The sequence below is a fragment of the Mastigoproctus giganteus genome, chromosome 12 (assembly GCF_048544385.1).
Source record: "Mastigoproctus giganteus isolate SK-2022 chromosome 12, ASM4854438v1, whole genome shotgun sequence".
Taxonomy (NCBI): domain Eukaryota; kingdom Metazoa; phylum Arthropoda; class Arachnida; order Uropygi; family Thelyphonidae; genus Mastigoproctus; species Mastigoproctus giganteus.
Genome location: NC_143586.1, coordinates 40818099 through 40833027, shown reverse-complemented (window position 1 = coordinate 40833027; position 14929 = coordinate 40818099). Strand labels below are relative to the sequence as shown.

The 14929-nt window shown below is 34.7% G+C and overlaps 1 protein-coding gene across 1 annotated transcript in view; it reads left to right on the top strand.

Annotated features, from left to right (window-relative positions):
• TSG101 (tumor susceptibility gene 101) overlaps positions 1-14929 on the top strand; it is a 106078-nt gene that overhangs the window by 46534 nt on the left and 44615 nt on the right. Inside the window, exons 4-6 of the mRNA XM_090386854.1 lie at positions 254-319; positions 2973-3136; positions 13111-13240. Of these exons, the coding sequence (XP_090242980.1) occupies positions 254-319; positions 2973-3136; positions 13111-13240 (360 nt within the window). The remainder of the gene's footprint in view (positions 1-253; positions 320-2972; positions 3137-13110; positions 13241-14929) is intronic.

The window sequence follows — 14929 nt, the reverse complement described above, 5'->3', positions numbered from 1 at the left end:
TTAATATTATTTTATATTGTATTTGTTAATCATTACATATTGAATAGAGGAATATGGATATAGAATTCATAAATCTAATCTAATTTCCTTGATTGGTACTTTTTAATATTTTTACCCACTATCCTCACTATAATATTTTCTTAATTATAAAGTATATGGAATTTATGATTTTATGAAAAACATATTTGGCTATATTTATAAAAACTTTCTTCCCATCAATATTTTGTATTAACTATTTTTCTCTGTTAAACAGTATTCAATGATGGGACACGGAGAGAGCTTGTATGTCTTGATGGAACCATACCAGTTCCGTATAAAGGTAAGTTGATAATCAATTTGTGGTAAGATGCTTTTTCTGAATGGAGAAATATTTAATTATAGGATATTGCTTTCCCTTTTTTTCTTTTTCTTTCTTTTTTTTTTTTTTTATAAATTAGTATTGTATTAATAGCAGAACGTATGTTCAAGGTGATCTAAAATTGATGGATTTTAGAAAACAGGAACTGGTAATGAAAAACTGAATCAAAAAGGCTTAGTAAATTTTTTTTTTTTTTTTTTTTAATTGTGATCATTTACAAATAAATAGCTCTTATAAAGTTATGTGATGTTGTGCTATGAAAAAAAAAAGTATAACAAATAATGTAATAAAAAAATCAAGATAACTCTGGAAGAGACTGCCACCCATTTCAATTACACACCAATGATGTCTGGTTAAGAAGGGATATTCAGCACCTAGATTAGAGTCCTGTGCATCCAAGGTCCATTGTATTAGAACCACACCTGCAGTAATTGGAACTGCACCTGAACCGGACATGCAACGTGCAAAATAAAAATAAAAAGAACCGACATATTAAGAAAATTTGTCTTAATTAATTTTTACACATCACTAATGCAAAAATCAATCAACAATATTAATATTTTTAGTATTAGTAGGGGCAAATGATGCAAGGAAGCAAGCATGGGGGAAAAAAACTTTCCCTGTTACCTGTCCATCCCTTCCAATAATTTGTCTAGTTTTTCTTTGAATATATTCAATTTACCCACCTCTACAACAATATATGGAAGTTTGTTCCAACAATCAACCACCCACCTGTTGAAGACAAACTTCCATACATCTAGCCTGCAACCATCCTTCCTCGATTTAACTTTATGCCCCCTCACATGTGTAGCTTGAACAAGAGGAAGAATGGCATCAGCATTGAGCTTGCTCAGTCCATTCAAAGTCCTGAACACCTCAATCAGATCTCTTCTCAGATGCCTAGTCTTTGGGTTTACAACATGGGTCTTATGAAGTTCCTTTGAAATCACATTGATCAGTGGCACAGGAAAGAAAATTCTCTTGAAGTTAAGAATGGCTCCTGCAAAGGCAGTTTGCCAAAAGCACCCTCCCTCATAGAACTCCTCTCACAACTTTGAAGGTTGCCTTATATGTTTTGCTAGTTATGTTATTTAATGCTTATATTTCATACCATATTGTAATTTTGCATACTGTGTACGAACAATGTCATATAGGGACAGTCAAAAGTGGTTTGCTGTCCCAGGAAAGATAGTGGATGAATCCCATAAAATTTAATTCTTCTTTATTTGTGAAAATAGAACATTTTCCAGCATGAGACTGCTTTTATTTTCATGTGAAACTGAAAATGTTTGCGATTATATGAAAAAAATAGGTAAGTTTTATTTTTGCTTGCAATGGTTATTTTTGTTTATAACATGTATAACCTAGGTGTCAAAGTTCTTCCCCCCCCCAAAAAACCTATGTTATATCAAAATTGCACTGCATGTTTTTTTTTTTTTTTTTTTGGTAGTTGTTGGCGCATCGGCTTCTGTGGCCATAATGCACCTCCCAAGGTTTTTGCAGTACTTTTTGATCCAAGCCCGAGGCAGGGTTCGAACCTGCGACCTTTGGGTTGCCAGGCAGGCACTTTACCCACCCAGCTAGCCCGGTCAGCCTGCATAATGTGATTGTAGGATATTTACATATCTAAATTACTTTAGTGTAAATATTATCAGTGTAGCTTAAAACGAAATGCCACTTTCTAGCATTGAGAGGCATATAGTAAGATGGATACAAGCCAGGAAGAATTATAATAAAATAAAAATCATAAAACATGTTCTAGAATCTTGGATTTCATCTGAGTTACACTGTGTGCATGTCTGATCTGTTTGGAATCATTGCTGGCACTTTTGGTTTGCCATAGCATTATTCCTAACATTTTCAGAACGTGGATATAAGCCTACCATCCCACCAATAGATCTAATTTGATCCTGTGTTTTTTGTTGGTTATGAAGTGGTAGAAAGCCAAGACTTGAAACAAATGAGCTAACAATAGGAGACTATTTAAATGACTCTTTTATATAGCCTCCTACTGTTGTATCTTTTGCGACTAAAATGCAAGTTTGCTTGCCACTGAACATTGCTACCCTAATGAGGGTAGCAATGTTCAGTGCAGTCAGAGGTGTTCACTCTTTCCTGGCAAAAGGTAGCCCTTTGTTCATTTAAAATGAGATGTCGTGTAATTTCTGTAGGGAGAATTGCTAAATGTACCACTTATTGCGTCTGCAGCAAGCAGGTCAGGGAACAATAGAGTCCCCTATTTGTAGCATGAATAGATTTTATTGATAGAATTAGATGGTTGTTCTACCTAACCACACTTAATTAACTTAATTACTTCACTGCTGCAACTTTATATTTTATTTTATATTGTATCAGTGAAGAGTATGGTGAAGTAATTAATACTGGTGGTAATTTTGCTTGTTGTTTTAATCCCTCAGTAATAATATTATATAGGCAAAGTTTTTCATTCGACTCTGTCTGTCTGTGTGTGTTCATGTGTGCATGCTTGCACCTTAGTTTTTGAATGATCTACAGTGGAGTGTTTTGTTACAAACTGATTATCAGTATAGTGAATTATCTTATTCATTTAATTATTGTATAAACTGAAATAATAAGATGAATTTAATGTTTTCAGGAAATATATACAACATTCCAATATGTATATGGCTTCTAGACACTCATCCCTATACCTCTCCAATGTGCTATGTGAAACCTACGTCTGATATGCAGATCAAGGCATCTCGACATGTAGATAACAGTGGCAGAATTTATCTTCCATACTTGCACGAGTGGAATCCTGTAAGATATTACTGTGTTATATTTTTAAAATAAATGTTTATGCACTTTTGCCAAAAGTATTGGGACGTTAAGAGAAACAACAATGGATTATTTTAGATCAGACTTTAATATGGTGTAAGGGTCTCCTTTGGTCTGTAATACATTACATAATCTTTGTAGAATGTGCAGTGTTTGAGTTGATAGAAATATTTTTTTATTTCTTCAGCTGAACATATTTTAATTTCACAAGTGATATCAAGCTTCCATGACCAACTCCTGACATGGAGTTTGTTTATGCATGGGTAATGCATGTGCATAATTTCTACTACCAAGGTGGCTTTAATGCATCGTTTTAATTATGCCTCATATTGTGAATACCTTCACAACGAGTTGCCATGGTATTGCACTACCTCAAATAAGTAACACTTTACCTATGGAGAAGGCCATTGTTACTTATTCTCGGTGGATACCACTACCCAGACCGTTTTAAGGCCTTGAAGCAGTGTCGTCTAGGTTGTATCCTGATTACTGTGATTTAACCGCCCTGCCAACCATTGTATCATCTTCAAACTTAGACATTAAGCCTGATATGCCTTCATCAATATGGTTAATAAATATTGAAAACAACAATGGGCCCAGCATTGAATGCTGGGGGACTGCTAAAAACATTAGTTTAAGAAGAGCAGTGCCCACTGAAAACAACTGTGTTCTCTCACTCAGCCATCCCTTTATCCATAGCAGTAACTTGCCTTTAATGCCACACTGCTCCAACTTGTATAGCAGTCTTTCATGTGCAACAGTGTCAGAAGCTTTTCTGAAATATAAATATATGATGTCAAAATTATTTTTGCATCCAGTTCCTTTGTCACCTTATTAATACCATACTGATTTTGAATACTGATATAAGAAGTTTCTATTTTTACAGAACTTCAAAATTCCACGAAGAGACTCAGTCCACAGAACCCTCACCATTATTAGAGGACGAACTACAGAGTCCAACATGTGTTCAGAAAACCCACCTGTGAAAGTATTAAAATCAAGACAAAGGTCATTAATAAAAAAAAAAAGAAAAGAAAAGAAAAAGAAAAAATATATATTTAAAAAAGCTTTGGGACAGAAGAGAAGTCAGATATGGTCACTTTGGTCCTTTGTAATAGTAGAAAAGATTTTTAAATAAGTAAACTTTTTCAAAATAAATCCAATTTTTAAAAACTGATGAACTGTAACTCTTTCATATGCAGTACATATGCCTAACTGATTTGAATGTGTTCCATTTCTGCACCAGCATTACAGTTTTTTTTTTAAGTTAAAAATTATCAGTCTGTACATCAACAACTTTACTTGGATGTTCAGAGTTGCTTATATGCTACATTAAGGATTTTAAGATGAATCCTTAATTTTAGCATTAGAAACAAGAAAATTTACTTTATCAAACAATAGCAACCATTAATTTGATTTCTGAGTTGAAAATTTATAGGATTGGTCACTTATTTGACACATCTCTTTAATAAAATAAAGGTTGGCCAAGAAAACTATGTATTTATTATATTTATGTAAAGTACAAATATATCAGTTTGGTTCTACTGCATACTAACCATATTTCATTATGGTAAAGTTCAAGTTTTTTTTTTCCCAAGTTTATTAGACATCCCCTAATTATGTTTTTGTTCTTTTAAAGACTCCAGTTTTGCTTAAATTTCCTCCAAATTCCTATTTCTCTGGAAGTTGGGATATAGTTTTCATTTTCAAGAAGTAGCTTGAAAAAATAGAGGAATTTATTATTAAAATAAACATTCATGTTAACAGTAAACCAGAATGGTTGTTACAAATCCTGTATTTTGGAAAACCAATGAATAAATATACTTTCAAGCTTATTGAGCCCTATTGCTTTGACAACAGTTCCATGAAGCAGTGGACTTAGTATAATTCTGATACCTGATCAACCACTGGTATATTCTTGAGTTTTTTTTTTTTTTTTTTTTGTGTGTATTTTTGACCTTCCCTTGGATAATAGAAGTGGTCTTGATGCAAATTATCAAATCTTTAACTACTGCAATCCAGTAGCCTACATGGGGGGAAAACAGATTGAAATATCTCAGGTTTTCAAAATTTTTGGATCCAGATATTGCTCTCAAACTTCCTTTGGATGAAGGAAGCCATGGTTCCCATTCTCTCCTTGGGGGTCTGAGTAGATAAAGAATAGACAAGCAGACTTTCTTCTTTATACAGATGTTCTGCAAAACATTAGTCAAGTGATTATTAATTAAATTTGAGTTGAAAATGTGCATGGTTAGCTATTTATAGACACTTATTTCTATAATGAAATAAAGGTGGGCTAAGAAAACTATGCATTTATTGTATTGTATTAAAGGTACAGAGCAGTTCACTTTTATTGTACTATAAACACACTATTACAGGGCTGCTTAAAAATTGCATCTTATAAATGTCATTCCTTAAAATGAATACGTATACTGCAAAGATATAGAACATTATTCTTTACTGCCTGTAGCATGTCATTTCGGATAGCATTAGCTTCAGTAATCCTGAGTTTTGAACACACATCTAGTACATCTGACCTTTCAGTAATTCCCCAACAGAAAAATTACAGAAATAGTGTCTCTGTAACACAGAATATCTCTACATCTAAATTCACTTCTGAAAGTGCTCTAATTAGCAAGAATATTACCATATTTAAATTAGCATTTAGTGATTTCATAATTCATCATTCAGCTCTTAAAAGAGCTCAACTGTTAGATTAAAAAAAATTAAATTTGTTAAATTTATAATTATGTTTAGAAATATCAAAATGTGTCAGTTAAGCGATTCACCCGGTATAAATATTCCATTCTCAAGGATTACAAAGCTCGGAGTATTTCAAGTTACGCACATGGCTGTTGCTGAAAAGTGGGTAAATAAAAAAGAAATGCATGAGCATTTCTGATTTTTTTTTTTTTGATAGTTTGTTAAGTGACATTTTTTGTTACACAGCATAATTATGAGTACTGTACTCTAAACTCCACCACTACTGTAGATAAATTCCACCATGGTGTCACAAGATTTTGGATTGCTGTGCTATTTGAAGAGTTAGTTCATGTCCTTTTTTTGATAAAATTCTGTATTGTCTGTTTTCTGCAGTTTTGTTTTATGATTAAAATTAATTTAATCTGCTGTTGTTAGTAGTTACATTGTTACCTTTCATTTCTGGAAATATTAGCAGCAACCATATAGTGTTATTGAATATTACTGACAATAAACAGTTAAAATTGCAAAGTTAAGCACTGAAATATCCCCCTTTTCATTTATCCTCTTTTTAAAAATAATTCTTTTGAATGTTGTTTCTTTTGTCATTATTTGCAAGAGGAGATGCAACACATTACTGTCCTTATATAGCTAGCTGTTCAACATAGGTAAATGCACCTGTTGAAAAGCAACCATTACGTACAACTGTAAAATACAATGTAAAGTACTACATATAGGAAACAGTAACCCCAGAGTAACGTATCAACTGTGTGGTACTACACTAACAGTGGTAGAGAATGAAAATGACCTGGGGATAATTGTGCGGGAAGATATGAAGCTTACTGAGCAGTGCAGACGGTAGTAGTAGTAGTGGCATGTGATGCAAGAAAGCAAATGTATGAGCTTATGCAGCATCAGCCAACAAAAAAAAAAAATCACACCATTCTCTCCAAATGCCTGTCAGTTCCTCCTTAAATTTATTCAACCTATCAACTTCCACAACGACAGATGGAAGTTTGTTCCAGCAATTAACCACACGCTGGCTAAAAGCAAATTTCCGCATCTCTATTCTACATCTGTCTTTTCTTAATTTGAATTTATGCCCCCTTAGGTTCGTAATCTGAACAAGTGGAAGGATTCCATCAGAATTCAGCGTGCTCAACCCATTCAAGGCCTTATATACCTCAATCAGATCACCGCGCAGGTGCCTAGTCTCCAGCCACTGCAATTTGCAGAACTTAAGCCTCTCTTGGTAAGAGGATCCCTTCATTCCCCTCACCAATCTTGTTGCCCTTCTCTGTACACGCTCAAGTAAATCTACATCCTTCCTAAAATGAGGCCTCCAGACCTGTACGCAGTACTCAAGGCGTGACCTGACCATTGCCTTATACAGAGGGATAATCACCTCCTTTTCCCTGCTAGCAAAATTCCTATATATCATTGACAAAACCCCATGACCTGCCCTGGCAGCCTGTCTGCATTGCTCAGAAAACTTCATATCTGCCTGCACAATTACTCCCAGGTCTTTTTCATTTTCTACCACCTTAAGTGTAGTACCACACAGTTGGTACGTTTCTCTGGGGTTACTTCTACCCATATGCAGTACTTTACATTTGTCAAGGTTAAACTTCAGTTGCCACTTCTTAGCCCATCTGCCCAAATTATCTAGATCCTGTTGCAGTAGCACACTGCCATTACTGTCATTAACAACCCTGCCAACCTTTGTATCATCTGCAAATTTCAACATTACGCCTGATATACCTTCATCAATATCATTGATAAATATACAAAACAGTGGACCTAACACCGAACCCTGTGGGACACCACTAATAACATTAGTCCAAGAAGAGCAGCACCCATTGATTACCACCCTCTGTCTTCTCCCACTTAACCATCCTTTTATCCATTGTAGCAACTTACCCTTAATACCATTCTGCTCCAATTTGTACAATAGTCTTCCATGCGCAACAGTGTCAAAAGCTTTCCTGAAATCCAAATATATGATATCAAAATTATTTTTTGCATCCAGTTCCTTTGTAACCACATCATAATATCCTATCAAATTTGTCAGACAAGACTTTCCCTTAACAAACCCATGCTGTGTCTGAATTATTGCTGCAGTCTTGTCTAGATGATCCTGCAATGCATATTTAGCCAGCGACTCCATTATTTTACCCGGAACAGAAGTTAAACTAACTGGTCTGTAATTACTCGTGTCACCCTTCGATCCCCCTTTGTGAATTGGGAATACATTTGCACATCTCCAGTCCGTGGGAACCTCCCCTGAGTCCAAGGATGCTCTCATAATTATGGCTAAGGGTTTGCTTAGTTGCTTTGCCGCCTCCTTTAATATAACTGGATAGATCCCATCCACCCCAGGTGCTTTTCTTACGTTTAACTTCAACAATTTCTCTTCCACTTTGCTCTCAGTTATTACAAAATCATTAAGTATCTTGCTACAATTTGATAACCTTCTGCCATTTTCAAACCTTAATAATTCCTCACGTGTGAATGTAGATGCAAAATACTCATTCAGTTTGTTTGCTATCTGAGCAGGATCATCAACAGTCGAACCATTGATGTCAAGTGGACCAATCAGATTCATCCCCTTCCTTTTAGAGTTTATAGAAGTAAAGAAATCCTTGCTGTTTTTCTTAGCATCTTTTGCCAAGGATTTCTCGTAATCTGCCTTCGCCTGCCGAACCTCCTTTGTCACCTGATTACAGACTAGCTTATATCTGCCATAGGCTTCTGAGTTGCTTGATAATTTATATGCATCCCATGCATTTTTCTTCTCTGTTACGAGTCTCATTAGTTCATTTGACAACCATTTAGGCCTAAACCTTGAACAATATTTCTTAATAGGTATGAAACTTTTAGTAGCTTCCACGATTAATTCCTTGAATGCTTCCCACTTAGAATTTACTGTTGGTAACATCGTCAGTTGATCCCACTGTACAGAATTTAAAAACTGTTGGAGACCACTGTACTCACCTTTATAGAAGCAAAAACCCTTTCCTTTACCCCTGATGGTAATTAAATCTTTAAGTAAATCCCACGTCAGTACACTGTGATCACTGCCACTTAGTGGTTCTTTTATCTGCATATTCCTAATACACGAATGATCACTGCTGATAACCAGATCAAGAGTATTACTTTCTCTGGTTGCCTCTCAAACATGCTGCTGCAGAAAACAATCATCCAATAAATCCACAAAAGTCTGACTAGTGTGTGAGTGCCCAACCCACAAGTTCCAGTCAATATCTGGGAAGTTGAAATCCCCCATTATAAGACATTCCGATTTACTAGCCCATGCTTCAAGAATAGCTCATGCTGTCTTGTCCTGTTGAAAAGCAACCATTACATACAATGTAAAGTATTACATATAGGAAGCAGTAACCCCAGAGTTACGTATCAACTGTGTGGTACTACACTGACAGTGGTAGAGAATGAAAATGACCTTTGGATAATTGTGCAGGAAGATATGAAGTTTACTGAGCAGTGCAGACGGTCTTCAAGAATAACTCATGCTGTCTTGTCAATAATGTACAGGAATTTTTCTAGCAGGGATATAGAGGTGATTATCCTCTTGAATAAGGCAATGGTCAGGCCACACCTTGAGTACTGTATACAGGTCTGGAGGCCTCATTTTTAGAATGTAGAACTGCTAGAATGAGTACAGAGAAAGGCAACAAGATTAGTGAATGGAACAAAGGGGTGCTCTTACGAAGAAAGGCTTAAGTTTTGCAAATTACAGTGTCTGGAGACTAGGCACCTGCGAGGTGATCTGATTGAGATGTATAAAGCTTTGAATGGTTTTTAGCATGCTCAATGCTGATGGGATTCTTCCTCTTGCTCAGAATAATCCCCTGAGGGCATAAATTCAAATTGAGGAAAGACAGTTGTAGGATAGATGTGCGGAAGTTTGCGTTTAGCCAGTGGGTAGTTGATTGCTGGAACAAACTTGCATCTGTCATTGTAGACGTTTATAGCTTAAATAGATTCAAGGCAGACTAGACAAACATTTGGAGCAAGTGGATGAGAAGGGTGTTTTTTTGTTTTTTTTTTTGGCTGATGCTATATAAGTTTGCTTTCTTGCATCATGTGCCTTTACTAATGCTAACTGTTGTGTTCATGTTTTTTCTTCAATTAAAATTGGCTTACGTTCATTTCAGAAGTACACCAACTTTTTTTTCAACTAAACTGAGGATGAGGAACAATATTTCTATTGAGGAAAAATTGATTAAGCTGTTGATTAAGAAAAATTTAAAAATTGTAAAATCTAAATGGTAATACTTAGTCTTACCATTGTTTTACCATCAAATTCAAAAATTTCAGGCCAAATATGACAAAGTTCTGATAACAAATAGCCTAACCTAAAAATAAGCAAGATAGACCCTGATGCATTTTAACTGAAACATCCTATATACATTGATTTGCTACAATGACATCATTATTTTATAACAGTTTTCTGTGTGTGAGTTGTTGATTTCTACAATAAAGACATTATCTGTGCAACAAGTCATAATGTTAGTTTGTTGCACAGCTATGTACCACCAAATTTAGACTAATTTGCTACTGATTCTCTGTTAGTTTTTTGCATGATAATAGTATAAGATCTGATGGTGACAGTATTGCTATCCAAACTCAAACCCCTACAAATATATATAGAAAATGGCTATTAAGTATGATTATATGTATACTTAAAAAAAAAAAATCAATAAAAGCCCTTTAGTACTAAAATTAGAAGTATTATGAAAAAATAAATTCTAATTACAGCAAAATTAATACTACAATTAGGGTTATACTTGGCAAGGTATGATTTTGCTGCCTGACTACCCACTGTCCTAATATTCAAAATAAAATTAAAATCATACAAATAAGGAAGACAAAGCAGCACTCGCTCCAAGTGGTGCAAGCGTATGACTCCCCACCATAGGAGATGCTCTTTTACCTACCAAAGCATAAGTTTCATTTTATAATAAATATAGAACCGGAATTAAGAGTGGGGAATGCACAAGCACGTCTTCAAGGCATCTATTTCAGTTTTTCACCGCCATCCAGCCAGTTGTCAACGGATGACCCTATATGAAATGAACATAAAGAAAAAATAATGAACTAAACTCAAATCATAAAAGTATGCCCTGGCTAGCACCCTCTATAGGCTGAATAAGGAAACATAAGCAAAATGTAGCAAATTTGAATGTTGACCTAGTCAATCAGCAGGTCAAAACCAAATGCAGATATAGAAATTGAATTTCTGTGGAGTACTTAATTAACAAAATTTATGTTAAAAAGTAAATCGTAATAAACAGCTTAAGAATAAATAAAACCAGATAAAATGATTAACACAAACCAGTTGACAGGCTAAGGTACAACAATGAAGAATCAGGAGTGGTCATGAGCATTTAAACTAAAGAGAAAAGCATGGAACAGAAGAAACATGCAGTCAGAGAAGGAGGATACACAAAACAGTGGACTGTTACATCTGTATCAAAAGTAACTTTACTATAAAGACAAAATATGATTATGGCAGCAAGACTAGAAATGTAAACACTATAATTACCAAGAAACAAATGCAGCATATTAATGCTGTGGTTATAGAAATATATTTGGCAAGGTGCAGTTTTGCTACCTGAGTGCCAAGGTACCTGAATATTCAAAATAAAATCATACAAATTAGACAAAGCTTCCCTGAACTTTGTCTTATTTGTATGATTAATTTCCATATTCGTGTCTTGTTTAGACCTGTCAATTGATTAGGCCAGTTCAAATTTGCATTTTGCTTGTTGCTTGTTATGTTTCCCTGCTTAACCTATAGAAGTTAGTGGGTGTGGCATAGTTTATGGTTTGAGTTTAGTTCATTCATTATTTTATCTGTGTTCAATTGTATAGAGACATCCATTGACATTTGGCTGTATAGTGTCAGTAACTGAAATGCAGTCCTTTTTGGATTTCACAAGTACTGATTATCCCCTTGAAGTGGAGCTTATGTCTTTAATTCTATTTCTTTATAATAAAGTGGCAGTTTTGCTTCAGTGGGTGTGAGAGTACATCTCCTTGGATGGGAGGGGGGGGGGTCATGTTTGCACTTCTGTGTATGAGCATTTATTTGTCTTTTTCTCATTTGTTTTATTTTATTTTGAATACTAGGATATCTGGGTACTCATGTAGCTGAATTACACCTTGCCAAGTATAACCCTAATTGTATTAATTTTCTGCATTTGTTTCTTGGTAATTATGTTTATTTTTCCATTGTAGCCTTGGCGATATAACCACTTTTTTCTTTATAATGAATTACAAGTGTTAAAATAATTGGATGCAGGAAAACATGACAGACATACATCACCTAAATAACCATGATCCACTACAATGAAAATTCTTAATAAACAGCTTAAAAATAAAATCAATAAAATTTTCATCACAAAAATTGATGAAAATATAATGTGCCATGGTGTTATACCAACAGGTGCTGTCATAATTATGAAAGGATGAGACCAAGTTTTAAACATTATGTATAAACTTTCTGTACAAGTTATAAACATTATGTATATAAGGTGGTGGAACAAAAATCTACACTGAATGAAACCACAAATGATAACTAAATTGCAGAAATAATGACTTCATTCCCCATGGATGTTCATTAAATAAGGATTAGTGGACAAAGAAAAATTGAACAGAGCCATGGTCATCCAAACTCCAGTTAATTTTGAGAATGTGGGTGATAAAGTTTTTTTTTTTTTTTTTTTTTTTCCCTTACCAACAATTTCACACTTACATTTGATGGATCAGTGTGTAGTGCCACATTCAAGGCTTACTGCTGCCACTTCATTATAAGTGAACTGAATGCTGGTGCACATGCAGCAGCATAGCATGAGTAAAATGGGCTGTGGTAATATCTCACCAATTGGCCAAATTCTGACAAATATAGAGATGCATAGGATCCTTTGGATTTTTAGCCAAAGGATTCTGGGCTCCTTTCTGTTATATCACTGGGCACAGCTAGTGAAAATAAACTAAAAATATGTAAAATTATAGATGAATAGCATCTCACTGATGCTGTTTGTCACATTTTCTATGTGTAACAGTTATTTCAGTGGTAAAATATTTCATTTTAGGTCATACTCTGAGACTGCATACCTGTTAAGTAAATAGAGGACTGCCTGCACTTGATTCTTTCACAGTGCTTGAGAAATCACAAGATTGTTTAAACATTGACTTAAGTTTTGCTTACCAGCTTTTCTTTAATCTTTCAGACATCCTCAGACTTACTTGGATTAATACAAGTTATGATAATTGTATTTGGAGAAATGCCTCCTGTGTATTCCAAACCCAAAGTACAAGATCCTTCTTATGGAAATACCCCTTATCCATCTCACCAGTCAGGTAATTGTGCTTTAAAATGATCAGAATTTTTAGATAATAACTCTTATGAGTGATCGAAGTGACTGTTGTGGTAAGCTCACTTATCCAAGGTATGTAGGCAAAGATTGATTGTTATAAGCTTTAATTATTGTAAAAAAATTCAACTAAAAATTTCATTTGAAGAAGCCATACCTGCTAACTCTTCCAGTATAGTTGGAAGTTTTCTGATAACTGGGCATATATTACAGTTTTCTAGTAAGTTTAGTTTTCTTCTGGTTTTTAGTCAAGCTTGTGTTATTTTTTAATTAGAGACATTAAATTTAATGATAGACACTTTCTAAACCAACACTAAATGGCTTGGAGAACAACTAATATTTGGAAAACGAAGTTGACCAGCTTCAGATGGATATCTTTCAAAGTTGTCTCCTTGGCACTACACACACACAAATTCCACTATTTCTGCATGTGATAGACATAGGTTATATCTGGAAGCAATTTGCAATATGCTTCTTTTTGAATTGCCAATAGTTCTTTTATCACAAGCTGAACAATTCCTTTCATTGTTAAAAATCTGCGATCTTTAAGCATTGTGGGGGGGGGCTAAATCCTTCATCACTGTGGTAGACCACAGTGACGAAGTGCTTTGCAAAAAATTCTTGAGTGGAAAGTGCTGACTGTGCAGAGGCATTATCACAGTATAAGCACCAGTTCCCTGAAGTCCGCTTTTCTGGCCATTTTCTCCAGACAGCATTGTGCAGTCACCACAGAACTGGTTAATAGTATTTCTGGTCCACCTTTTGACCATGTGGGATAAATTCATAATGAACAGGATCCTGTGAGTCCAAAAATACAATAAACATAATCTTCACATTTGATTGAGATTGTCTTGTTTTTGAACCTTAGTGGGGACAGTCTTCCATTGAGAGAGGACTGGGCCTGCATTTCCAGGTCATTATGATGGAAGAAACAAGAGCAGTACATTGATAAAGATTCTGCCATGCAAGAACTTGCTGCTCTTTGTGATCATCAGTGAGTGTGCAGGGCACAAACCTGTCTAAAACATATCACATCCCCAAATCCTGTCAAAATTGATTGACATGTCCCATAAGAAATACCAATATCACCAGCAATTTTGTGGATAGTTAAATGCCAATCATGCCTGATCATTTCAGGACTGCAAGTGATTGAATTGTTGGTTTTTGAAGTTGAATGGCAACCTGAACAAGGATCGTCTTCAACAAACAAATGGCCCCCTTTAAACTTTGAAAACTGTTGGAAAATATTCAAATGAACACTTCTTAAGCTGTTTTTAACATTTTGTTGATTTCTTTTGCAATTGACTCTTAAGTTGAAACAAAATTTGTCATAAATTTGCTGTTCTGTAAATGAAACCCATAAAACATCTAGTTATTGCATGCTAATTCAAACTGACTGTAGATAAATAGGTGATTCATGCATTACTATATCTAGATGAATCTCTGAACATATTGCAATGATGCTACCATTTGAAGATACAGAATCATTCTCTGAACTGTCTTTTTGAATGCACCTTGTATAGTGACCTCTTTAAGTATTTGTTTACAATATTAGGTCAAAAAATATATCTGGACTTCATATGTCATATGTTTTTTACAGGTATGTTTACATATTTGATTCTTTTAATAATGGTGTAACTCTTGATAACTTAAATTTCAATGCTTGTTTGTGTGC